The sequence below is a fragment of the Brassica oleracea genome, chromosome C1, assembly GCF_000695525.1.
Source record: "Brassica oleracea var. oleracea cultivar TO1000 chromosome C1, BOL, whole genome shotgun sequence".
Taxonomy (NCBI): Eukaryota; Viridiplantae; Streptophyta; class Magnoliopsida; order Brassicales; family Brassicaceae; genus Brassica; species Brassica oleracea.
This window is the reverse complement of record NC_027748.1, coordinates 11,228,867-11,256,610: the sequence shown is the minus strand read 5'-3', so window position 1 is coordinate 11,256,610 and position 27,744 is coordinate 11,228,867. Positions and strand designations below refer to the sequence as shown.

The 27,744-nt window shown below is 37.5% G+C and overlaps 4 protein-coding genes across 4 annotated transcripts; 1 reads left to right on the top strand and 3 right to left on the bottom strand.

The window, feature by feature from the left end:
* Positions 1-9,807: 9,807 nt before the first annotated feature.
* LOC106306965 (uncharacterized protein slp1) lies at positions 9,808-12,137 on the bottom strand. Its single transcript, XM_013743773.1, has 4 exons — positions 11,833-12,137; positions 10,406-11,559; positions 10,235-10,320; positions 9,808-10,149 (listed from the first exon to the last, which is right to left on the bottom strand). Exons 1-4 carry the CDS (start codon positions 12,047-12,049, stop codon positions 9,912-9,914), a joined length of 1,695 nt encoding a protein of 564 aa, XP_013599227.1. The 5' UTR covers positions 12,050-12,137; the 3' UTR covers positions 9,808-9,911.
* Positions 12,138-12,226: 89 nt separating this feature from the next.
* LOC106306953 (ATP-dependent zinc metalloprotease FtsH) lies at positions 12,227-17,030 on the bottom strand. The gene is made up of 13 exons (XM_013743764.1): positions 16,352-17,030; positions 16,192-16,279; positions 15,615-16,049; positions 15,466-15,519; positions 15,315-15,380; positions 14,803-14,898; positions 14,198-14,326; positions 14,064-14,116; positions 13,751-13,946; positions 13,527-13,641; positions 13,073-13,431; positions 12,896-13,008; positions 12,227-12,820 (listed from the first exon to the last, which is right to left on the bottom strand). The coding sequence occupies exons 1-13, from the start codon at positions 17,008-17,010 to the stop codon at positions 12,373-12,375; spliced, it is 2,811 nt and encodes a 936-aa protein (XP_013599218.1). The 5' UTR covers positions 17,011-17,030; the 3' UTR covers positions 12,227-12,372.
* A 130-nt stretch (positions 17,031-17,160) lies between these two features.
* On the top strand, positions 17,161-23,269 carry LOC106306978. The gene is made up of 2 exons (XM_013743792.1): positions 17,161-18,059; positions 23,251-23,269. Exon 1 carries the CDS (start codon positions 17,267-17,269, stop codon positions 17,876-17,878), a length of 612 nt encoding a protein of 203 aa, XP_013599246.1. The 5' UTR covers positions 17,161-17,266; the 3' UTR covers positions 17,879-18,059; positions 23,251-23,269.
* A 65-nt stretch (positions 23,270-23,334) lies between these two features.
* LOC106306971 (UDP-glucose 4-epimerase 2) lies at positions 23,335-25,996 on the bottom strand. Its single transcript, XM_013743787.1, has 9 exons — positions 25,664-25,996; positions 25,121-25,170; positions 24,885-25,020; positions 24,654-24,755; positions 24,338-24,565; positions 24,160-24,238; positions 23,989-24,071; positions 23,811-23,902; positions 23,335-23,598 (listed from the first exon to the last, which is right to left on the bottom strand). Exons 1-9 carry the CDS (start codon positions 25,844-25,846, stop codon positions 23,505-23,507), a joined length of 1,047 nt encoding a protein of 348 aa, XP_013599241.1. The 5' UTR covers positions 25,847-25,996; the 3' UTR covers positions 23,335-23,504.
* Between the last annotated feature and the right edge of the window lie 1,748 nt (positions 25,997-27,744).

Below are 27,744 nucleotides of genomic sequence, written 5' to 3'. Positions count from 1 at the left end.
AATATACCGAGGGACATCTTCCTCGGAATATTCCGAGGGACATGTTCCTCGGAATATTCCGAGGGACATGTTCCTTGGAATATTCCGAGGAAGATGTCCCTCGGTATATTACGAACGTTTTTTTATAAACGGATCGATCGATGGATATATGTCCAAAAACGCATCGACTGATGAACTTCCGAGGAAATATCTCGACGAAGTTCTCCCTCGGTATATTCCGAAGAGATTTCCGACAAACTAGTGATTCTCGGAATTTCCTCGGAAATTTGTTTCCTCGGAATTCCGTCGGAAAATTCCGAGGGATTTCCGAGGAAAGAAAAAATTCCGAGGAATTATTTCCGAGGACTTGTTTCGTCGATATGTCGTCGGAATAACGTTATTCCGACGAAATTCCGACGATTTTTTCCCTCAGTATCCTTGTTGTTTTGTTGTAGTGAAAGCATAGGTTTGTGAATGTTTTGGAGTGGGATGAGAACCACACATTGCGGAAAGAAATTATGTAACCATTCAGCATATATTTTGTCTAATAGTTTTCATAAAAAAAAATTAAACTAAAAAAGAAAGAGGGACGTACAATCAATATTTTCTTTATATATGTAACCATTCAGCATATATTTTTTCTATTAGTTTTCATAAACACATGTTTATGAAAAGATAGTAAAATGGTGTGGTTGGAGGTTTTTTTTGTTGTTGGAGGTATATTATTGTACAAAACCGTGTTTTATTATTTTTATTACTAAAAATGCAAAGACACATATTTAACGATCAATATTTTCTTTATATAATATGCATAAATTATCTTTACATGAGTATTAATAACCTTAATTCCTAATATTTATTATTTAGTATTTTATATTTAATATTTTTTTAAAAATGTTACAAAATTATTAATATTGTATGTGTTATATATACATACATATTTCATTTTTACATATTAACATAATTTAAATTTATAAGATAAAATCAGATTTAAAGTTTCAAATATAATTTACTTAGTTTTTTGTAAAAGCAGTTTTACCTTTCAAATATTTGTTCCGTACCGCATACCATAACCATTCAAACTTTGTCCCGCACCTTTTTTTAAGTTAAACAGCACACGTTCTGCTTTCTCTAAAACTACACTTGAACCGTATCGCATCATATTATCCGCTTGATCCGCACTGCTTAATCCATTGTTACCATTTGTAGTATGGGTATTGAATGTTTAATGCGGTCCACCTATTCCGCCATGCGGGAGTAGAGAGTGGTCACCATTCAACCTACTTTATAGTGTGTAAAAAACATTTTCTCTAAAAAAAAAAAATAGATGGGTGCGGTACATAAGTAGAACTGTTTAGAGGAATTATGCACCTAAGAAAACAAAAAGCTAAAATGGTGTGTTTCTTTTACTATTCGATAGAATTTATTTATTTTTGGTTAAAGCCTAAACAAAAAATTATGATATTGGCGGTAATAGTCCCAATAATTGAACACTGAATTTGATATTATATTCACAACATATGCATATTCAATAAAATTTCTCTCAGAAGTGAAATTGTATTTTTAATTAACTTTGCATTATTAGTTGTTTAATAAATAAATTGTTTTCAAGTAAAAATACACAAAAATCATTTTTTGTGTTCCCTGATTTATTATACCATCTTATTTCCAGATAAAAGTTTAGTATGATTTACAGAATATATAAATACTAAAATACATAGTTCTTATTATTTACACACATTTTAATGATTAATGTATTACAAAAATTATTAAATACTAATTATAATATTTATCAACTTTTAAAATGATACTACTGCATTATAAGTTTTAACAATAAAATAAAATACCGACAATAAAATCTCAGTAAAATGATATTAAATTTCATACTATAAAATCTCAGTAAAATGATATTAAATTTCATATTCATATAAAATTTAAAATTATATTTATTTTTATAAATTAATTTAACTGCTTACATACTTTTATCAAAAAAACTTACATATTAATTTCCAAATTCCACTACGAACTTTAAATTTTTAATTTATAATTAATAAGAGATAAATTATTACCTTCACCTATTTTAACAAATAACTTTATACTAGTCATGTTTATAAGTTGAATTTAATTCTTTTGGTTATAAACATATATTCTTTAGCAAAATTAAAAAATTAAAAATAATAGTGACGAGAATAAACTGCACAAATTCGGAGAATGATATATTATTTTAAAAATTACATAAGAAAGATTCAATAGTAAAATTTTGATATTGATTTAACTATATTTTTATTTTTAAATAGCAAACTTAAATTATTTTTGTTTAAAAACAACTAAGTAATTATAATTTTCAAAAAATAATAATAAGATATTGGCTATAAAATATCATTAATAGCATATTTCAGATATATAAATTATTTTAAAATAATATATATTTATAAATTATATTAGTATCACTTATTTTTTAGTTTGTAAAATATAAATATATCATATTTGTCCTGTATATACACTATTCATTATACATATCACCATTCATATTTTGTTTTGAACCGCTTATGTTAGGCAAACCGCAATTGTTCTGCAGTGTGTGTTTTCTTATACAAACCACAGTTAAACCGTACCGCAGTACTCAATCCGCTTATCCTCCGCTTAATCCGTTGTTACCATTCTAGGTGCAACATTTATTAAAACAAATATATGTACAAGGATATTTAACCTAAAAAATATTTTTATAAAAATATCTCAAGTAAATTTTGTTAAGCTTTTTAATACCTAAATTTTTTTGTTACCCAGTTTAGTACCCCAACTAATTATTTTAATCATTTTAATATACAAAATTTTACTACTATACCCATTTTAATATCCAAAATTTGTTTATTTTAATTAAAAATAATACTAAATTTCAAAAAAAAAAAAAATCTCAAAATTTTACAAAAAAAATCAGAAAATTCTAATTTATTTTCTATTTGAGAAATAAAAGTAACTAAATGTGTTTAATCTTAAATTTTGTATAAAAGTTTTAATTTTAAATAATGAATTTAGTTTGTTTTCTGAAACAGAAAACAAATTTATTTATTTTACTGCAAAATTAAATTTTAAATTTTCTCCCTAATCTATTTATCTTCTTTCCTAAATCTTAAAATAAAATTTTAAATTTTAAATTTGTTTTCTTATAATTTGGAGATTTTTAAGTATCATATGAAGCTTATCATTATTTACAATTAAAATAAACAAAGTTTGAATATTAAAAGAGGTACAGTTTAAAAATTTGTGTATTAAAATGAACAAAATAATTAGTTGTGGTATTAAATTGGGTAGTAAAAAAGTTTGGGTATTAAAAAGCTTAATGAAATTTAGTTACAGAAAGTTATCGGAGATGGAAAGACTACAAATCTTTGGAATGACTCTTGGATCGACAAGGAAACTAACCTGAAACCACACGGACCACTCTTCATCATCAACAAGGATCTAATGATTTCTGACATTCTCACAAGAGAAACCTGAAAGTGGAACTTACAGCGCATAAACACTCTTCTCCCGGAGCTTGCATCACACATTTTGGTGATCCGGCCAAGTATTTTGGGAGCCCAAGAATCTTATGTCTGACCACTAATGAAGACGAGAGCGTACTCAGTTAAGTCTGGTTACTTCTCACTAGAACAAGCTGGAAGCAGCCTCTCTACTAATGTGGATGTCGACTGGAATTTAAAGAAGCTAATCTGGAACCCACCTCTTCTGCCAAAATTGAAGTTCTTTCTCTGAAGGGTAGCTCAGAATGTCGTACTATCTGGTGAAAATTTGAAAAGGAGAGGCCTCCTGACAAACACATCATGCGTACGATGTGGAGAACTAGACTCGATAGATCACATTCTGTTCCACTGCAAATTCGCGAAGGAAACTTGGAAGTTAGGACCTTGGTCTTATGAGCTAACCATTACATCAGAGACCTCCTTCAAACCATCCCTCGGAGTTTCTTATCTTTGGAAGACGCTTCCTTGATATACCATGGATTTTACCTGTTTTTAACCATGGTATATAGATTTTTAGAGACTATTATATGTGTTTGTAGTATGTTTTAGAGTGTTTTCAGGTTCAGGTACGTTCTGGAGAACTTTGGTGATTATGGATCTTTTTTATGTGCAAAACTGCACAGACACGTCAGATATTTAGCTATGGATGGAGATCTTCCCGGTGGGATTGAGCCCATATTTTGACACAAGATATATCTTTGAGTTAGATTTCCAATGCCACCGGTTTGAGGTCAACCCAACAGTTAGATCAGAAGTTATGCTCGTTTTACTGAAGAGTGGTCAGTCTGCCTCGCAATAGAAAGCTGTCGAGGAGATGAAGGAACGTCGATCGACAACACAGCCTTGGTGTCGATCAACGTTGATGCCATAATGCGGGCCGAATATATTTCAAGACTGACTTAAGCCCAGAAGTAACCACAAATTACCAGAATACCCATGGACGACCTAAAACCCTATTTATGTATTTTCTAAACCATTGTTGACGGCTACTCTTTATTCTATTCATTGTTCTTAGTTTTACGGTTGGAGAGTAGAGAGGAACTCCTTCAGAGTCCTCTTGGAACTCCATTGGTTTTGGTTTTGGTTTTATTATTTATTCTATTGCATCTATTTATCTATGATTTCGGTGACAGCTATCATGTCTGAGTAGATCCACTGCTAGGTTTAAGGATTTTCTAGGGTTTTGAATGAACTTCTGAATTATAGGATTGTTAGGTTAACTATAGATCTTACACCAGGGTGGCTTGTAATACTAGGATCTAGAGTAGTTGGAATAGCACGAGAGTATGAGTAATTACTTGAACCTATAATCATAGGACAATTGAGAGGCATGAAAGTGCAATCAATTAATGGAACTCAAATCCTGCTGGATTAGATACCTAGGCGCATACGAGAGTTGGTCTAGGAATTTAGTTGAACATTATCGATCTGAGCGTTAATACTTGTCTGAGGAAGCATCGATTGGCGCTAGCTCAATAGCATCGATCGATGCTCATTCCTTATTTGCATGCGAGAGCTGGAACAAAGACTTAGTCAATAGATTAGACTCGCATCGAGAGCTGGATGTCTTTTGCATTAGATATCGAGTTCTAGGATCAATCCTAGCATCTATAGATAGAGTCATAATAACCTGATTGAACCCCTAAGTCTAGCAACCATCTTTCCATCACAAACAAACTCCTAATTTACTTCTTTATTATTTATTGCTTTATATATTATTTGACCTAGCATAGTCTGAAGCTAAAGTCTATTGTGTGAGATATCGAGTCTCTGTGGATACAATCCTCAAGTACTACATCTAACCTCTTATTTGAGAGAGTAGCTTGAAGGTTAATTTGAGCATATCAAATTTGGCACCGTTGCCGGGGATCGATCTCGGGTCACCCGCGTGACAGGCGGGAATACTTACCACTATACTACAACGACCTTCCCACGGTGCGATTGATTATTACTTGTTCCCAGTGGGCGTCTTGGGTAACTTGTTTGCTTCCTACGGTGGGATTTTTCCATTCCTTCATAGCACAAACCTTCCCAGTGGGCGTCTTCGGTAACTTGTTCCCTTGGATGTTCTTGAACCTCGGGATTTCAAGAAATAAGCTCATGTTTGAGAACCGATCGTCTACCCCTCAAGAAATCCTCCTCAAGCTATTTGTGCTATGAAGGAATGGAAACATTCCAACCCAATCGACCTCTCGCTGCCCTAAAGACACCACCTTTAACCCGTTTGCCTCGATCTCTGGCGACCTCTGCACACGTCGGTTATTGCAACACTGATGCGTCTTAGAAGTTTTGTTCAGGGGCCTAGCCTGGATTTTCTCTGATCACTCTGGAACCGAGCTTTATCACAAATCGATTTCGCTAGAGCATGTTTCCTCACAGATCATGGCTGAAGCCCTAGCTATTAGAGGAGCCCTACTATACGCAGCATCTATCAACATCACCCACATCTGTCTTTGACCAGAATCACAAGCGCTTGTTCAAGCAATCTCTCAAAGAAAATATAAGATGAAACTCTTCGATGTTCTCTCTGATATCGAATCTCTCTCTTTCTCCCATGTTTCCCCTTTCTCTTCTTGTCGTTTTGATTTCACTCCACGTACTGAAAATAGGTCTGCTGACCAGCTCGCAAAACCTAAATATCCTCTCATGTAACCCCAGTTATTGGGCCCCTTTAAACATTTTAACGAAATTTTTATGTTGCACAAAAAAATCATAATTAATTTGGCCTTTAAATATAATCCCAAATCAAATTTAAATTTCTATATATCATAAAATTGTACAAAAAGGAGAAATATTGCCAATCAAACTAAGGATTTGTGTGTATGATTGTCTTCACACTAGTCATTATTGCACCACAATGGTTGGAAATAGAATTTTGTATAAGTAGCTTTATTGCTTGACACCTGTAATTTTACATAATGGACTGTACTTTGTATTATGTATATGCTCGTGTGTGTGTGTGGTTTAACATGTTATTCAATCAAAGTGTCCCTTAGCCCCATCTTAAGAGTCAAGGACTCAAGGGTCACATTTCGCATCATAAAATTTCCTTTAATCCGATATTGACATTGGAATTATAGTTGAACAAGTAATCTTACCGTGAAATGTGGTTTTTTAATCAAATGTTTCGTTATTAATTAAAGAGGATCCTAAGATGCGTATAAAAACTGGAATAAGATGCAAATAATAATTTAGTAAGATTTTATACGTGTGAACAACAACACTCTACCGGTAGCTAGATTTATAGTCAAATGAAATGCTCCGAAATATGCAATAATTTATACGTTAACCACATTGTTTTTCTGCACACGCTAACTGTACATGGAAAATAATTGTGAATGGAGATATTAAAACATAATTAGCACATATATGTAAATATAAATTAAAATAAAATTGAAAGGAATAGAGGAACTAGCATATGATTGGCTGGACAAAAATAGAGTTTGCTCAGCCATGTGGAGACCAACTATTTGAATGTTTCGTGGCCTAATATATATCTACACATTTGATTTGATCTCAAATTGGTACAAGTATGATCAGATGTATATCATATATTAAATTAAATAATAAAACATATTACATAAATTTATTATATAACATATTATATTAATTAATCTTTTCATAGAACACAATTAGTTTTTACATAGAAAAAATATTTTTAACATTTATTTTTCAAAAATGAAAAGTAGAACAAAGTTGTAACCCTAAAAAGAAAGTAAATTTCAATCTTACTACTAGGTTTGTAGAAGAAATTCGTAGAATAATAACGAATTCATATAAGTAAGAACAACTTATTAGAGATAAAAGTAACATCATCTCTGATTTCTTGTTTTTCGCGTTCACAAAAAATATATCTTACAAGTTACAACGCATAAATACTAAAGTCCGAAAAAAATTTAAATATATGCGTTTACATTTCTAGCAAAGAATATGCGCGATCTCCTGAACCTGAACTAGAAAACTTTATAGGTTTTTAGAGAATATATATAAAAGATTTAGATACAGAGATTTATGTTCTCAGGATTCAAAGTTTCAATATAGATCAAAAAAATAAACTAGATCAAAAAAATAAACTTTTCACTCATTTAAGCACATTGTAAATAAAATAGCTTGTTATGATTCTATCTAATTTCTTGTATGATCTATTATGTTCAAATAACTTTCAGTAAAACAAAGTGTTAAGAAAAACATGGTGCATGTAATCTTTTGTATATCATTGATCTAACCATTTTGGAGTACATATAACTTTTTGTTATATTACCCAATACTATATATAGTTATTAAAAAAATTTAGTGGTGATGCAACATAATATCAAAAATAAGAAATTATGAAAACATATTCAAAGATAAAGTAAGTTTTTTTAATCCAAGATGAATTAACAGCATTTTATAAAAATGTATTGTAAAATAGAATGGGAGGGACCACTTATTGTAAATTGATTATAGCAGCCGGATAAATAAACATATACATTGAAATGTTATTGGTCGTTGCTGCTATTATTATTATATTTAATAAACTACTAATTAAACTAGAATACAAAAACTTCCGGAATAAGTGGGATCTTTGTTCCTCACGTTTGCCCCAAATGACGTTGACTTATTTGACTTATACTGTGAGATTCTCCTAGCCGTAGGATATTTGAGTAGTCTTTACAGTTCGTCAGATTTCGTAGGTGCAAATCTCCGAGTCCCATCGTCCTGGATCTGTTGGCTACTACAAAAACGCCATTGTATAGGTCTTATTTAAAGTTAAAAGAACGGTTAGTAGTATTTATTAGGTCTCGAATTTCATTAACAAGAAAACACCTAAAAATCAACACAATTTATAATGATGATTCATCCTCAATGTTAGAAGTATGTTTAACTTTTGGCTGCTGCAGATTTATCTATAATCAAACTTATAAAATATAATTTTTCCAATTTTTTTTGTTTACAATCAATTAAAAAGAGCCATACATAATAAAAAAAATAACAACTCTATAGTTAATGAATACATGCATAAGGTATTTGTATATACAATTTATATAAAAATAAATTAGAAAATTTATCGTATATTTCATAGTTATTCTATCTAAATACTCAATTTCTTATATAAAATAAAGACTCTTTTAGCACCAAATATATGATGGTTTAAGCTCATTCTACACTGAGTTTATTAATTATGTAACCAAAAGGATCAGTTGTAATAGAAAATATAAGCATACCTTCTTACGGGTGCATTAATAAAATTTTCATGTTCGATTTAATACTCGATCCGATACATATGGGACAACCCGTTGTCCGTTTATTTCCTTTTGAAAAAGTGCAACAAAGAAGGCATAAGAGAAACATAAATCCTTAAATGCCATTCAAAAATTAATACTCCTCCGTTTTCTTATAAATGACGTTTTGGAACAATGGTTTTGTTTCGGTATATTTGACGTTTACGGAAAGCAATGCAAAATAAAATGACAAAGGACTATATTTACCCTTAAATTTACTCTATTCCATGTGTTTTACGAGACATAATAATCCATTAATGAAGGATATAAAATGAATTATATTGAATGCCTTAATTTATGTGATAATTTCCAGAACGTCATTTAAAGAAAAATAGAGGGAGTACATATATATAGTATATATTAAAGCATACATAAATCCTTTGATGTCTCTTGTTACATCTAAATTAACTTACACTATATAATTTGTTAATTTGTGTCATACATAACAGAATTCAATTTACCAAAAAAAAAAAAAAAATTCAATTTTTAGTTGATAATTCCCTTATGTTGTAGCGAGGAATATGGATTATGGCTAGTCCTCTTGTTGTGATAGGATGGTCTTGGTTATTTTTCTGGCAGTATAAAATCAGTCATTTGAAACTTTAATTTGTGAGTAAGTTCGTGTTATAATATAGTTTGTAATTTATACTATTTTGATTTGACATTATTTATTCTTCTTTTGAATATAAGTTAATTAGTTTTATGTAGACTGATTAGGTGATGGTGTTGTTGTTATAGTGTTTTGTAAAACTAATTTAAGTTTGAATCATTTGTTGTTTGTTAATTTATTTGTTTTTGCAAGTGTTGTTTTGATCCCTTTTTATAACCTGGAACATGTTTTAAGACATATTGTTAAACGTCCCTCCCTATGTGATCTCGCCGTTCACCTCAGAAAAGTTGTGGAGATTCAGCAATGAAATTGAAGGTGATCTGATTCAAACGCAGTACCACCGTAGCCATCAAGGTTTAAACACTAAGTCATAAAACAAAAGGGCTACATCCAATCTGATAACTGATTTTTGGGGCGATGATTTTCTAATTTATTATCAATGAATCCTCCTTAATAATTCCTAATCCTAAGGGCTACAATACTTGAGTAGCAAGGCAATGTTAAAAAAAAAAAAACTAAGCCTGACACCTAAACTAACTAAGAAAGCAAAGTAATAAAAATCATGATGCTGCTACTAAGCAGTATCATGACCCAACCGCTATCTGGCCATAGCGATCCCATTTTATCCGTAAAAGACATCCCCAGAAACGCCCAGAGTCGCCTTGAGAGCAACCGAACCGTTGCTAAGAACACGAGAAAGAGACTTATCAACAGAACTCCAAGCTCTTTGCTCTCTAGGTTTGCTTGCTCTCTCTCAATCTTCTCTACATCCAACCTGATTCCAAGTAACAAGAACTTAGAAAAAACCATCTCCAGCCATGCGATAAGCTTATTTAGGAACATAAAAGGGAGCCACTGACCTCAATGCATTGTTTCCTCTAGCCAACGATTCTACACGTGAAACTACAAGAGTTTTCCATAGCTCTAGGTCTCTAAGCTCCTTATCCTGCTCAAAAGAATATTCAAATTCATTAACTGACAAAGACTTAAGAACCTTGAGGCCTACAAAAGAGGAAGGGAACAGAGTTTACCATCTTCTCTTTCCACTCTGTGATCTCTTTGATTTCAGCTTTGCTTCTCTCTACAAGCATAATGGTTCTCTTCATCTCCAAGCTAACCTCTCTTTCCTTGTCATTCATCGTCTTCACAGAGTCCTCAACAACCGATAAATTCATCTCAATCAGTTTCACTTTCTGCATCAACAGCTTCAATACGTTGTGCTTCTCCCTAACTTCATATTTCTTGTCTCCCACGATGTTAATAGTCTTCACAACAACATCTTTCTTCTTCTGACCGTCAGTTTCTTTCCCAATCTGATCTGTGGCGTTGCTTTTCACTTCCCCGTCTTGCCTTTCATCAGCGGTTTTCTCTTCATGATTCAGTTCCAGCAGAGCTGGCTTACTGGGAAGAGTCTCTGACCCAACAAACAGATCTTCAACCATTTGCTCAAGAGCATCGATGCCAAAGACCTCCACAACACTCAACGTACAGTAAAACTCAGACCCATAGTGGCTAATCAAGCTCAGTTTAAGATATCTCAGCCATTTAGGTTCCTGGAGACGGAATGTCTGAACCTGCTTAGCATTTGCAGCTACAAACCTCCCGGCATGAGTCCACGTATCCGTTGGGTAACTTAGACTCCCCGACAAGCTAAACTCTTTGAGATTGGAAGAGTAGTGCTCAAAGTTTGCAACTCTCACCGTGTCAACCAGCGTCTCCTCCGCGAGTTCGATCACGACATATTTATTTGAGACAGAACAAGGGTTTCTTAGATACTTATCATGATCTTTGCCAAGGACATTGCTAGCTCCTTTGGCTTCCTTGTTTTGGTCCACTACTTTTGCTCCCTTCATAGCAGAAGCGTAGTTATAACCAGTTCCATCTGGTTCTAACCTGTAATGGGTCGCATTGGAGAGCTGTGACGGCACGCCCGAGCCATTTAGGGTAAGACTTTTGTTTTCAACGCGATCAAGGGGCTTGTGCTTTCCTCTTCCATCTTGTAGCTGCACAACTTTGCAGATAAGCAAAGCGTTGTTACTAAGAACATGCTCATACACATCTTGTAATTGGCCTTCTCTCAGGAGACAGTAGTTGTTTTCCTTGCCGGTTGTCTGAGGGGAGACAGAAGAATCTCTAGACCTTGTGGAATTCAGGACCTTGGAGAGTGATCCATCGGTGTAGTTATCTGTGAAATAAATAGTTTTCTTCAGAGAGATTGGAATGAAAAGGGATCAGTCACAATCAATTATAGCAATCTCTGGAATATAACCTAAGTTTACAAGATTTTTTAAAAATCTGTTTGTGTTCCACTTTCCCTATTGCCCTACCATTATTGCTCAAATTCAATGATTAAACTTTCCTTAACTAACACCTGAACATGATTATAGCATCTCTCCGGCAACACATTTGGTATTAAGGACGACAAAGAACACTCAAAATTAAAGGGATAAACATTTACCTCCATGATTGTGGCTGTAGCCAAGCTTGCAATACACAAGGAAGAGGAAACACCAGAGTAATAGAACCAGAGAGATAGAACGCTCAAAGAAGCTGCCTCTTATAGAATTGGTATCAGCCTTTTGAGAGAATCTGACAATCCGAAACCTGAAACCATTGTTTTGCCTTTGAAATTTCTCATTCAGACAAATCGTCGAACAACTTCCGCGCCTAGCCATCTCTTAGCAGAGCAATTTGCTCTGTACCCGTGTCGTGTGTACAAACACAGATGTAGAGATTGTTGGTTGTATGACTCGTCGTATCTGGAGAAACGGAGAAGAGGGCACGAGGAAGAAGAATGAGAGAGAACATGCATTGGTGTGTGGTCTGAAAGAGGAACCTAACATTTGTCCGTGGATAAACCCGATTTCCTCGGAATTTTTTATTTTTTTTTAATTCCTAAAAATGTAATTAAGTTCCCAACAGTCCGAAACTTCAGAGACTGAGAATCAAAAAAGTTACAAACCGGTCTCAAAGAATGGCTGGTTTGACATAACCGGAATCATACCGACGCATTGACATCGGTAGAGTGGTTAACGAGAACAAACTCGTCGGATTCACGCCGGAGATGCTCAGGGACAAACGGAAGACTTCCAGGATTCTGCTCTTGTAAGAGAGAATCTAACCGTGTCTCAGGAGGGTAATGGTCAAGTATGAAATCTATTGCTTCTCCACTTATCTCCTTTTGGTTCAGTAGAACCTTCACGGTTTTGAGAAGAGCGGTTTGGTTCTGCTTGAGGAGCGCAACTGTTTTGTTATACATTTGGCTGATGAGTTCTTCGCTTCTCTCTGCAACTTCATCATCCATGTTGAAGTTGATGGGCGGTTCGACGAGGTCATAGTCATCATAGAGAGATCCTTCGAAGTCTAAGCGTGGTCCCACGAACTGAGCTCTCTTTCTCCATGGTGGTGGTTCGCCGTGTATCACCATTGGGTTCTCCAAGTTCCATCTGATACCCGAAATAGTAAGTTTTTTAGCTTAGAGGAGACTAAGGGAATGTGAAAATGTGCAAAGATGAGCTCACATGGTTAAGATTTTACGAGCTAGCCATGAAGCATCTGAGAGATAATCTACTGATGCCTTTGAAGTATCTGATCCGTAGATCACTTCTTCTGCAGCTCTTGCTCCTAGTAACACCTACAACATAAAAAAAAAAATTAACAGGGAAAAAGAATAGTTTAACGAAGACAATTATAAATACCTGAAGACGATGAAGCAGTTGTGGGCGACGACCAAACATGTAGGATTCATCGTCAAGCCGATGAAAGACAACTTGAGACGGTGTCTGACCACGAGGGATGATTGAGATTCGATCGCACCGCTCAATCTTTGCATCCTCGTACCGCAATAGAAGATGTGACGTGATTGCAACTCCAACTTCCGTTGTGGCTCTACGACACTGACCTTCATGTCCTAATTCTAAACCGATACGTGTCGGACCAACAGTGAGTCGGTCAACAGCGTCGTCCATGTCTGATTGGAGAATCGAGCTGTGCGTTTTCCTGACTGCGACAAGAGCAGCTTCTTGAACCAACTGTGCCAGTTTTGCTCCGGACCATCCTGTATTTGATTACTCGGATCAAAGTTTCATACAAACCAAGAAAACACGTTCTCTGTGGTAAAAGGCAAACCATGAGCAAAACAAAATATTATACCTGGTAAGTTACTTGCATACGATGACAAGTCAACAGAATCCGACATCTTGACTTTGCTGGCGTGAATCTTCAGAATATCCAATCTCCCTTTCGCATTAGGGGGACGGATTCTTATCTGATAACATAAAATCAAAAGGCTTATCATTATGGTTTGGTAAATCACTGATTCGGAGTAATTGATATCAGTTTTAACCAGTAAGGCCTCGGCATAAAAATCAACAAACCTTTCGATCAAATCGACCTGGACGTAAAAGAGCAGGATCTAACAAATCTCTGCGATTGGTGGCACCCAGGAAAATAACACCTTTGCCGGTGTCAAAACCATCAAGCTCGATGAGTAGTTGATTCAATGTGGTTTCTCTTTCTTGAGTGGCTGCATTGTACGACTGGTCTGAGTTTTCCTTGAAAATCCCTTGACGTCTAGCAAATACCAAAATGTTAAAAAATATATCAGTTAAACTCTCTCAAGTTAAAAATTACATATGGAAAGGCAGTGACTATATCAAATTTTAGATAAAAGGGGAAAAATGTGTATACCGAGTTGCCAAGGCATCGATTTCATCGATGAAAATAACGGACGGCTTATTTACCTGCAGAGGACACGGATGTTTTCAAATACAGTTGAAGACTTCTGCATAGAAATGTTTATAAATATACATCTGTCCAGTCACCTTAGCTCTTTTGAACAGATCTCTGATACGAGCTGAACCAACCCCAACAAGAACTTCAACGAATTCAGATCCTGCCATTTGGTAAAACGGCACACCAGCTTCCCCCGCAATAGCTTTTGCAACAAGTGTCTACGAAAGACATCAAGTTAGGTTAAGCTATACATGGCTCGAGATTGGATTGTCAAAAGATTCTTGTCGAAATAGCTAACTCAACTACGATAAGAGTTCTACTGATGATTGGCAATTGCATGAAAGATCTGATATGTTCTAACTTATAAGATCTCGAATAAAAGGGAATCAGTAATAACTTGATCGAAGCATCTTAACATTCAAAATTTATTCAGACAAGTCTTAGGTTTAAGCAGTAGTGATGACTGATGATAGATCATTCTAGCATTAGCTATAAATTATGAATTTGCCAACATACTCTGCAAAAATCTCAACCATCAACCTCAGCACAAGGTGATCTCAAACAGTTACAGCTGCAGGTTGGATTATAATTTTTTCGTAAAATACTTCTAGTACAAAAACGTATCATGCATGTAGATACAAAAATACTACCCACTACGTACAACAATAAATCTTTTAGATTGATATTAACATACCTTTCCACAACCCGGGGGACCCTCCAGAAGAACTCCATGAGGAGGTTTTATTCCCATTTTATCAAACAGGTCAGGATTCTTCAAGTACTTCACAAGCTATCAGGAAAATGTAACAACCATAATGACAATAAGAAGTTAGTAATCTTTAGTTCCTGGTTTCTCTCGAGCTAACAAGCTATTACAGAAAATAATCCATGAAATTTTGTATTGACCAAAAAAAAAAAAAAAAAAATCCATGAAACTTTGTGCTTGATGGTGTATAGTAGTCAGTACTACAGAGCTAAGCACTCTAAACCCAAATATGAAAGGAAAATCTAACTTAATGCTAACAAATACAGAACTGACGCAAGTATAACAAAAGGAACGGAAATTAAACATTATGATGACATCAGTTTCTTTGATGAATGTTCATGAAGCTAGAAGATATAATACAAGTGCATACGATAACATCAAAAACCCTATTAATGTTTTGAATTAAAAAGGATTGAACTAGTAATTTGGTCAAGAATTACCTCTTGAAGTTCGTCAACTGCTTCATCAATCCCTGCAACATCACCGAATTTAACGTCGGTTGAACCCTGAAAAATAATAACTCGTTGTCATCAAAAACTCTACCAAAAATTGTATTACAATAGAAGAAAAGTGCATTGCTCAGAAACTTACGTCAACACGAGCTTCTGCTTTAGACTGAGAAAAGGCAATGCCTTGCCATAAATCCTGCAAAAAAAAAAGAAGTTAGAAGTCATTGAGAGCAAAAGTAATATAACTGAAAACATCTTAATGCATGAATTATGAGATTACAAATATTATACCCATTTTCTAAAGTTCTTCGGTCTCCGTGACAGTGTGAAACGAACAAGAAGAACCATAGTCATGACAACAAGCAGGATTGGTTTGAGCATCTCAACGCTTGACGACATACCACCAAATGTGTAGAAATCAGAAATCCTTGAGAAGATCCCCCCATCGGCGAGTACATCGGCAATGTACTCCCATGATCTTTCAATAGCACCGACGAAGACGCCTATAAACAGTTTGAGGAATGGCTTTACTATAGGCCAAACGACATAAACCGTAGTGACAAAGGCGAAACTAGTGACTGCAAACACAGCCGAGGCTAAGAACCCTCCAACGACGGCTGCAGCTGCCGCAATGACTGCCGACACCATTCCCAGCTCAACCATCACTCTACTCGAAATAGAAGAGGCAACTGGGTTTGGGAAGTCCGTCACCTTTCCAACCCAAGACTGCAAATAAACATTCAATACCAGGAAAACAAAACCAAGTCAATAACAATACATATGTTACTCAACCTCTATATACATAAACAATCTTAACTCCAAGTTAGTGAACAGATTCTGAAAAGACATAAGATTATAGAGTGATCACCGTCATCATGTTACTTTCTACTTCGTACTGAGGACCACTGTACTCTTTCAGAAGAGCTTGAGCTTCTCCAACTCCAAGCCTCATGGACCTATCAAGAAGCATATCAATACGAAACAAAAGCAATACTCTAGATCCAGCAGAAAATGAAATAAAAACTCACCATTTGGTTCTCTGTAAGCTCTTGACACCAGGAATCTCTTTAAGATCAACGATGAAATCTCTATATCCGCCGCTGTAACTAACACCAGAAGCTTCTTCCTTGGAAGTAAGCAGCTTAACCTTATCATTCTCCATAGCTTTTCTAAAATCTTCCAAACTCATCTTAGGCAACTCCTTCACACTCTTCTCAAACTCCTCTTCCTCTGATAACTCTTGCCCAAAAACTTGCTCGGGGACATAGAGCTTCCCCTTGTACTCTCTCAGAATATCACTCAAATAAACAGACTCGTTCACAACTTCGCCTCTCTCTTTCTCTTTCTCATTCTCAGTCTTCCTTTTGATGAACTCAAACGCACCCCTCGTCGCCTCGCCGCCTTTGCTCAACTCCTCCCTCTCCTTGGGATTGTACAGCTTTCCATTAACTCGGTAACGAGGCTCCACCTGGCTAGGGTTCTCCTTCAAAACCCTAGTCACGAAATCATCGCCTCCGGGATTGCTCGGAGATGGCCCAGGTTTCAATTCGCAGAGAATCGTAAACGAACGACTTAAGATTGGAGCTCTCCATCGAGTTTTCGATGAAGCCGCGCGGTTCCAGATCGATTTCTTGTGGTTTTCTGGGGAACGAAAGCCGAGAGAGAAGACTGTGTTTACAGAGGCCATTTCTACAGCACTGCAACAAATCGCCTTCGTTATGTTTTATCCGGTCCGACTCCGAAACGGGTTTACATTCCGGGTTAAATCGACCCGACTTTGCCACGTCACTTTTCTTTTTAAATATTAAAAAATTTACGTGAATGTAACGTTATCCCTATGCCCAAACAAGTATCCTTTTGCTTTTCTTCTTTTTTTAAAGGCGAACTCTTATCCTACTAACCGGGGAACAGTTAAAACATCGCTACCAACCATCTACTCTGAGATGGCGAAGCCTTCTTCTTCTTCGTCTGGCGGTGGAACAAACCTCGCTTCATGCGCGGTCGCCGCCGTCTTCATCGTCTTTGCTATCATAGCCGCGGTTACAGTTTACCTAACCGTCTTCAGACCGAGAGATCCCGAGATCTCCGTCACAAACGTCAAAGTCCCGTCGTTCTCCGTCGCCAACAGCTCCGTCAGCTTCAGCTACTCCCAGCTCTCCTCCGTCAGAAACCCAAACCGCGCGGCGTTCTCTCACTACAACAACAGAATCGAGCTCTTCTACTACGGGAACCGGATCGGTTTCATTTTCATACCCGCTGGTGAGATCGAACCGGGTCAGACGAAGAGGATGGACGCTAGTTTCTCCGTGGATTCGTTTCCGCTCGCGTCTTCCTCTGCTTCTCGAATCTCCGCCGCGGATTTTCAGAGGCCTGGATCCGGGTTGGTGGTGGGGGAGGAGAATCGGGCCGGGTCAACAGTGGAAATAGAGTCGAAGCTGGAGATGGCGGGTCGGGTTAGAGTTCTGGGTCTGTTCACGCATCAAATCGCGGCGAAATGTAACTGCAGGATCGCGATTTCTACTGTTGATGGTTCGATCGTAGCCGTCCGTTGTTGATACCAGACTTTTGTAGCAATTAAACAAAACTGTACAAGTGTTTCTTTACAGAACACAAATGCAAAACTCTAGTAAAAACCCAGCTTGGGTTCTTTTCTGAATCCTCAAGTTAGAAAATTGCAAATATAATTACAAAATATTTGTAACTTTAGGACATTGCATTACAAGTCACAATGGTAAGGTGATAGAGTAAACGATAGAGTGTAGGTGCAATTGTTTAGTCTGAGAATGCCCAAAAGAACCTACGAACTTGTTTGCGTTGAGATCACCAATGATCTAGCCGAAACAAGGGTTTAAAGCAAAGCTTCTGTTTTTTTATAAATTGAAAGTATTGTGTCTCTTACAAAGCCAAGAGATCACTATATATAATACTTAGAAAAGTCCTAAGTCCTAAAGGATTAGAATCTAATCTTATATCCTAAAGTCTTAATCCTTATCCCTAAAGTATTAAGGAAACACTAGTTTATCTAAAACAATGCAAATAGGAAAAGGAAATAAAACTATTACGTAAAAGGAATAGGATCCACGCTGCATCAGGTCACCCGGGGTAGAGAAAGATCCGTCCTCGGATCTTCAGCCTCATCATGCGTAACAAAGGGAATGAGATGTTTTACATTGAAAACATCAGAATAGCGAGCATCCGAAGGCAGCATAAGACGATAGGCATTTGCGTTAATCTTCTCAAGGACTTGTAAAGGACCAATCTTGCGAGACTTAAGTTTGTTATATTCTCCTGGTGGAAAACGTTCACGAGTCAAGACCGCCCACACGGAGTCGCCAACTTTAAACTGAAGATCACGACGGTGACGATCTGCACTAGCTTTATATTTTGCAGAAGAAACTTGAAGATTATCATGGACCTGTCCGTGGATGGCAGACACATTTGCAACGAAATCTATCGCTTGACCATGATCACGCGTCAAATCAGGGGCGATACCAAGGTCGATGGGACCTCGCGGAATGACACCGTAGACAACCCTGAAAGGACTGAACTTCGTACTTTTGTTAACCGCATGGTTATGAGCGAACTCTACTTGACACAACACCGAATCCCAACTGCGAATATTGTCCACCACCAAACAACGAAGCATATCACCAAGGGTTCGGTTAGTGACCTCTGTCTGTCCATCAGTCTGAGGATGGTAGGCTGAGCTCATATCAAGACTGGTGCGTAGTAAACGCCAAAGGGAACGCCAAAAATGGCTGAGAAACCGAGAGTCTCTATCAGAGACGATTGATAATGGCAATCCGTGTAACCGATATATTTCTCGAAAAAAAAGGCCTGCAACCTGGACTGCATCTGTGGTCTTTCGACAGGGAATAAAGTGAGCCATCTTGGAGAAACGATCAACCACGACAAAAATTGAATCATGCCCACGTTGAGTGCGGGGAAGACCCAACACGAAGTCCATGCTAACATCAGTCCACGGTTGAGTAGGTATAGGTAGAGGAAGATATAACCCGTTGTTGGATGAATGACCTTTGGACTTGTGACAAGTGATGCAGCGAGATACGAAACGTGACACATCACGACGTAAAGACGGCCAAAAATAGGCGTCCATGACGAGCTGAAGCGTCCTATCACGACCGACGTGACCTTCCTCGTGGACCTCCTTGATGATTAGAAGCCGGAGGCTGCTCTCTGGCACACAAAGTCGAGGGCCAAAAAATAGATAACCATCTTGAAGTAAGAATTCAGAACGAAGGCCAGCCTGCAATGACGACCAAATCGATCCAAAATATGGGTCAGCCGCGTAGAGGTCAGGCAAAACCTCGAAGCCCGGGACAGAGACCTGTAAAGTAGCAACCAAAGAATGTCGACGACTCAAGGCATCTGCGACTTTGTTTGTTTTCCCGGATTGGTGCTTTATAACAAAAGTGAATTGCTGCAGAAAGGCTATCCACGAAGCATGACGCGAAGAGATTTTATCTTGACTGCCCAAATGCTTTAAAGCATCATGATCTGTGTATAAGATGAACTCCTGATGAAAGAGATAATGCCGCCAGTGCTTAATAGCTTGAACAATAGCATAAAACTCCACATCGTAAGTACTGTACCGAGCACGAGAACCTGCAATCTTCTCACTGAAAAACGCGATGGGGCGTCCTAGTTGGCTGAGAACCGCACCAATACCAAGCTTACAAGCATCGCAGTGGAGTTCAAAGACCTGAGTGAAGTCTGGTAAGGCTAAAATTTTGGCTGAAACCAAACACCGTTTGAGATCTTCAAAAGCTCTATCTGCTTCTGGCGTCCAGTTGAAAGACGTGCCTTTCATACAGTCGGTCAATGGAGCAGCGATGTTGCTGAAGTGATGTACAAACCGCCGGTAAAAGGAGGCAAGTCCATGAAAGCTGCGGACGTCGCTAATGGAACGTGGCGTAGGCCACGACTTTATTGCGTCCACCTTTCCCGGATCCACTTGTAAACCTTTACTAGAGACGATGTACCCTAAAAATAGGACATGATCAACCCCGAAAACACACTTATGGCGAGCTGCATATAGCTTTTCCCGCCGCAGAACCTCCAACACTGTTCGCAAGTGTTCTAGATGGCTAGATAAATCATGGCTAAAGATCAAGATGTCGTCAAAGTAGACGACGACATATTTTCCAATAAATGGCCGTAAGGCTTGATTCATTACTCTCATGAAAGTACTCGGTGCGTTGGAGAGTCCAAAAGGCATTACTGTCCACTCAAAAAGACCTTCGCGAGTTTTAAATGCCGTCTTCCATTCATCACCAGGTCGTATGCGTATTTGATGGTACCCGCTTTTTAAATCGAGCTTAGTAAACATTGTTGCTGTGCCGATTTGGTCAAGAAGGTCGTCTAAACGCGGTATGGGAAATCTGTAGCGCACTGTGATTTTATTAATCGCACGACTATCCACACACATACGCCATGAACCATCCTTTTTTGGGATTAAAAGGGCGGGCACAGCTGCTGGACTCAGGCTTTCCCGAATATGGCCTTTGTGAAGTAGTTCCTCCACCTGTCGTCGCAGCTCGTCATGTTCTTGTGGACTCATGCGATAATGAGGTCTATTAGGAAGGACTGCGTTGGGGACCAAGTCGATATGATGTTGGATGTCTCGTAACGGGGGTAGATCACTAGGGAGTTCCGCGGGGAACACGTCAGTGAATTCGGTGAGCAATGGAGAAAAAGCTACCGGGGGTTCCTCAGTCACCGGGGCTGGTGAAGAAGTGGCGACTAATGCCCATATGATGTCAGCATTGACGATTTGTTTCTCAAAGTCATACTTTGGAAGCGTCAATAATGTTTTTGTACTTGGGGACTTGGCTGGTGAGGCGGTCGTATCCGCTCGTGAGCTTGGCTCCGGTTGTTCTTTGGACGGAAGGAGTGTGATCGTACGGTTTTCAAACTCAAAACTATATGTGTTTGCTTTTCCACGATGAACAGCATCCCGATCATATTGCCATGGCCTCCCAAGTAACAGATGACAAGCGTCCATTGGGATTACATCGCACATCGTCGAGTCTTTGTAGTGTCCAATGGAAAAGGAAACCACGACCTGCTTAGAGACGTTAATTTCAGTGCCGTTGTTGAGCCACGCCAGGGTGTAGGGTGATGGGTGAGGTTTGATGGGGAGACCCAACTTTTGTGTAGCCTCGTATGAGATAACGTTGGTGCAGCTTCCAGAATCGATGATGAGTTTGCAAACTCGTCCATTGATAGTGCATGTTGACCGAAACAGATTAGTGCGAAGCCAAGATTCGTGTGTTGCCCTTGGTAGAAGACAATTGCGTCTTAAGACCAAGTTCAAACCCGTATCACCCTGCAGTATGTCGATGGTATCCTCGTCGTCCTCGCCATCATCATCATAACGTGGTTCTTCGTCGTCGGCGTCTTGGATAAGAAGTCCTCGTTTTGCCTTGTTAGGACAGGCTGTTTGGATATGGCCTCGTTCTCCACAAGTGAAACAACGAAGAGCGTTGGTTCGAGCTGGACGGCCATTGGCGATTGTATCTGTGTTATTAGGTGGTTTATGCGTGTCTGGTTTTGTCGCTGAACCCTCTACTAGTGTCTGTCCTGAGTTGTCGTTTGTTGTGTTCTGCTGTAAGCGATTCCGAGATGTTGAAGTCCACGAAGAGCGAAGTTGGAGCTCCATTGAAATTGCTCGTTGGTGCGCTTCAGAAACTGTCGTTGGGTTGAATTGAGCCAAAGCCACCTGCAATTGAGATCTGAGTCCTCCGATGAAGCGTGAAATCAATTGCTGTTGAGTTTCACCGTCCGTCATTCTTGATGTCAGGAAGAAGAAATCTGTGGCGTATTCGTCAACGGAACGTGCCCCCTGTCTCAGATTTTGTAACTTGTTGTACAGGGTTCGCTCATAGTTGAATGGAAGGAAACCTCGACGCATATGTTTGGTGAGGCGATCCCATGAACTAATACGCGCCTTGTTTGCTTGTCGACGAGCTTCCTTGAGTTGCTGCCACCAAGCCATAGCTCGGCCCTTGAAGCGAGTAACCACTAATGGAACTCGTGCGTCATCAGGTACTCGACGAAACTCAAGAGTTTCCTCGACTATGTTCAACCAATCAATGAAATCCTCCGGGTTTAAAGTACCGTGGAATTCTGGAATTTCAGATCGGAAGCTTGCTTCCCACCGATAAGGTTGCTGGAGGCGTTGGTCATTATCATCACCGCGAACGTTGTGGCGTTCATTGTGTTGACCTCCGCGTCGTATCCTTTGGTCACGACCGTGCTCCGCAAATACGTTTTCTGCAATCTCTTCTTCCTCAAGATCGACGGCTTGATCATCACGTTGTTGCTGTTGATTTTGACGGTTGACTCTCTGATCTTCACGATGAGCTTGTTGTTCTTGTAATACGGCTTGTAGAGCGGTTGTTACAGAGGTTTGTAAAGCGGCCTGCAAACCGGTGGTAAACGTCTCAAGCATGAGGCGTATTTCTTCCAGTTGTTCGTCCGTAAGTTTTCGTGGTGCCATGATCGCAGTTTAGATTGAAAAATCTAAACAGTGGCTCTGATACCAACTGATAGAGTAAACGATAGAGTGTAGGTGCAATTGTTTAGTCTGAGAATGCCCAAAAGAACCTACGAACTTGTTTGCGTTGAGATCACCAATGATCTAGCCGAAACAAGGGTTTAAAGCAAAGCTTCTGTTTTTTTATAAATTGAAAGTATTGTGTCTCTTACAAAGCCAAGAGATCACTATATATAATACTTAGAAAAGTCCTAAGTCCTAAAGGATTAGAATCTAATCTTATATCCTAAAGTCTTAATCCTTATCCCTAAAGTATTAAGGAAACACTAGTTTATCTAAAACAATGCAAATAGGAAAAGGAAATAAAACTATTACGTAAAAGGAATAGGATCCACGCTGCATCATAAGGAGACTGACTTACAGGGAATGAAATTGCATAGTAAACAGAAAACATCTGAAGGATTACATTAATCAATTTTAAGAAATAGAACAAAACGAGTAAAACTATATATTAAAAGTAGAAATGACGATTTAAATATCAAGAACGGCTACGATGATTAGTAGTAGTAATCCCTTGTAAACTGTGGATTCTGATCAGCATTTTCTCATGTGTTTATAAAAATGAAAAACTAATGCAAAGAGAAAAGAAAAGGAAAACAGAATTAAGAGGAGCCATTGGAGGAGGCGTAGCCGTAAGGATTATTGCTGGCCCAGTTCCATAGATCCCTACACATGTCTTCGATCCCATACTTAGCCCTGCATTCACACCCAATACCAAACAATAGATCATTAGATTTGAAATGTTAGGTGTGTACTAGTAATCTTAAACCCATTTCAATATATATATATGTAACTGAGAGGGATTGAAGCCTTTATTGTAATGTTTGACATTCATAAAAGCTAATTACTAACTAGATTGCCATTTCTCCTCTAGTCTTAACTATTGACAAAATAAAGTTTTAACTTACTTCCAGTTTAGCTCGCGTTCTGCTTTCTCGGTTGAGGCGTAAACAATCTCAGCGTCTCCAGGACGTCGTCCAGCCAACACCAAAGGGATTTTCTAATCAGAAACAGTCAAGTTAAAACCAATGATGATAGTCTACAAGTCATTGTTCTACTAATCAAACCAGATCAATGTTTGTGTACCTTTCCGGATGCCTTCTCAAAGGCAGCAACCATTTCTAGAACTGATGTTCCATTACCCGTTCCAAGATTGTATACCTCACAACCTGACCATTTTCCAACATTTAAGATTAGATTCCATCGCAAATCATGATGAAGAGGAGAAACAGACAAGAACTTAAAGATAAAACTTACTGATTTTGAGATCATCCAGCTTGCGCAGAGCGGCTATATGTCCATCTGCTAAATCAATCACATGAATGTAATCTCTCACCTGAAACAAAAACAATAAAGATATTATGTTAAGATAAATCACGAAGATTGTAATGTAATAACCATTCAAAGATTCTTTTCATCAATAAGACATACATACCCCTGTACCGTCCTTTGTATTGTAGTCGGTTCCAAAGACGGTGAGGTGAGGTCTACGGCCAACTGCAACTTGTTGGACATAAGGCATGAGGTTGTTTGGAACCCCAAGAGGATCTTCACCAATGTACCCACTAGGATGTGCACCAACAGGGTTAAAGTATCTAAGCAATATGATCTTCCACTCAGGGTCAGAACGATGTACATCCCGGCAAATCTCTTCGATGAAAAGCTAACATAACAACAACCAGAAAAATCTCAGTCGGATTCGTTTCCTGACACTATCACCAGTTGAGTTTTGATATGAACTCATACTATACCTTGGTACGGCCATATGGGTTGGTTGCAGAAATGGGGGACTCCTCGGTGCAAGGAACTTCTTTAGGCCAGCCATAGACAGTAGCTGATGACGAAAACACAAGCTGGAAAACAGAGTAGTAAAAAGCTAACCATTAGAATCCCAAACCAAGACAAAAGAAGAAAATAATATAGATAGAACAAATGATTCTATCCATGTGGTGACAATTGGTGGAGAGGAAAGAATGAATTACATTTTTGCAGCCGAACTGAGACATAACCTCCAAAAGGATAACAGTGCCAAAAAGGTTATTATTATAATAGAGCAAAGGCTTCTCCACACTCTCACCTACTGCTTTAAGTCCAGCAAAGTGTATCACTGCATCAAACCTGTTAATAATAATTTCATGTTACATCAAAACCAATTATATGGACAGTGTAATCTCGAAGAGTTAGAAGATTAAAAAAAGGTTTAAGCTTTCAATCATACTTAGTTTCAGAGAAAATCTTCTCAAGCGCAGGCCTGTCTCTGAGATCCACCTGCAGGCAACAAAAAATAAAAAAATCAGAAATGGCAGACGCGAATTAAATAAAGCAATGATAAAAGTTCTCATTCGCCTTCTTGAAGAACATCCCAATTCAACAAGACAGATCAACATGTATAAATATTACAACACTTTAGGAGGATGATAATAATATTATAATACACTCTTTCACATGGCGTTGATGCTTTTATTCTGTATTCTTTTTAAATTAAAGAATACACACACAAACTAGCCACATGGTGTACAAAGATTAACCAGAACCCTGGAATCCACACTCGGTGACCTGTTCCTCACGATAATCTAATCGTCCGTCGTTTAATGAAATCTATCAACGGTTCATAGATACATACAGTAATTTCAGTTTTAACAGTATCATAGATATTTTGATTACGAACTTTTATAAGACAAAATCCTTTCACGAACACGTTTCCTAAATCCCAACAACAAAGCATAATTCGCCGAGAGAGAGGAAAAAAAAAGAACGGAACCTGGTGGAAGGAGAGGCGGTTTCCGTTATCGCCGGCGAGTTTTTTGACGCGTTGGAGAGAAACAGCGGATGAATTGTCGTGATTGTCGACGACTACGACGGAGTAGCCTCCGTTGAGAAGTTGAAGCACCGTGTGGCTACCGATGTAGCCAGCGCCGCCTGTGACCAGAACGTTCTTCACCATCGTTTTAACAGAAAATTAAATGAAAATTCAGAGGAGTTATGTAATAATAATTAAAAAAACTCGTGAGAGCGGTTGTGTTTATGGGGATCGAGCAGAGGTTGGGTTTGTGTTTTATAGGAGCGGTGTGATGGATGGATATATTTAATATTTTTGACTGTTTATTTACTTGCGAGAGATTCTACGTTTCTAGAGAGAAACAGAGAGGGCGAGCGAGGCAGAGCAAAAGTATGACACGTGGCGGAATTTGGTATGGGTGCGAATATACCCGATTGGTTTGATTTGACTTTATTGCCCTTTGACGGTTTTTGTTAGTGGAAATGTATTTATTTTATTTTGGTAATAAATCTAATTTATTTTTAATAGAAAATATTCCATACAATAGCTATTTTTAAGTTTTTATCACAAAAATAAATATCAATAAAAAAATGACCAAAATAAATTTTATTAAAAGATAAAAATATATTTTTACCTAAGGTTAATTAATCTAGAATTAGAGTTCAGAGTTAAGGGGTGGGGTTCTGGGGATAGAGTTTCAAATTTTTAAAAAATAAAAATAAATATTCAAAATTTCAAAATAAAAAAGAGCTATTTTGGTCATTTTCTTTTTCTGAAAGCTATTTTTGTGACAAAAGCTTAAAAATGGTTATTCGAAAAAATTGTCATTTATTTGATTCGATGTAACATTAATGGATATTAATCAATTTGGATGTAACGAGGAGGATGTTTTAGATTTCATTGTATCACCGTGAGACTAGATTTCTTTCACAGGAAATATTTATTTAGATGATCAGAATATACTTATTCCCAAAAAAAAAAAGGTAAGGGGGTGATTGGTAGTTACTGTAGGTGCTGTCCACAGCACTATTTATTTATACAGCATCAAATTCAGAGCAATCAAACTTTAATTTTTTTTTTTGAAACCACGGCTCTTGAAATAACTTACAGTTGTACAAGTGCTCTGCAGAGCCAAATATTCAAAGTGATTGTTTAGTGTTTTCCATAAAATTCTACAGCAATAAAATCTAAAGCCACATCAAACAATCTATAGATTTTTTTCTACAGCAAAAATTTTAAAACTACAGCCATTACCAATCGGATCCAATCCGTATGTATTTTTATGTTTTGAATTCATTTTCCAATTTTGTTGGTTGGTTATTTTCAAATTTCTCCAAAGTCGAACATATTTTCCATAAATGTCGGGGTCACGAGATTTGAGTTCTATATGTTAAGCATTCAAGGATTTTTGTACTTTATGTATAATTAAAGTTAAATTAAATATCTACTTTAATGCTATGTGAATCAAGTTTTATTCTCTTCATAACTAACGCTACAAAACAAACAATACGGTTTCAATTTCGAAAAGAACATACTAATGGAACCCATAAAATGAAATCTGTGGTAAAAGCTGGAAAAATCTATCTTTATTCATAGAGGTTACTTATATAGAAGATTACACATTCATAGATAAATGAAAAGGTTACAAATCATAATCTCTTGGTTATGAGCTATCCACAATCTGGTTCATAACACTCTCCCTTGAATGCCATAACCATTTAGAGTTTGTAATGTTCTTTAATGTTGCCTCATTAACACTTTACCAGGAAAACTTAATTGGGACAAAATCATGGTAAAGGAAAAAGAGTACAACACACATCACTCCCCCTGATTTGAACATTACTGAAGGTCTTTTGGACCTCTCCAATTTTCTGTAATCCGTGGGTGATGAAGATCTTGGGCAGAATATGCTTCGTCCTCGAACATGATAGTTGGTTCTTCTTTACCATCGGCCATGCCACAACCTGATCGAACATATTGAGTCATTGACCTTAAATACACACACACAAAATCTTGGATGATGTTGCTGTGATATGCGTGTACCACCATGTGTAAAACATAAC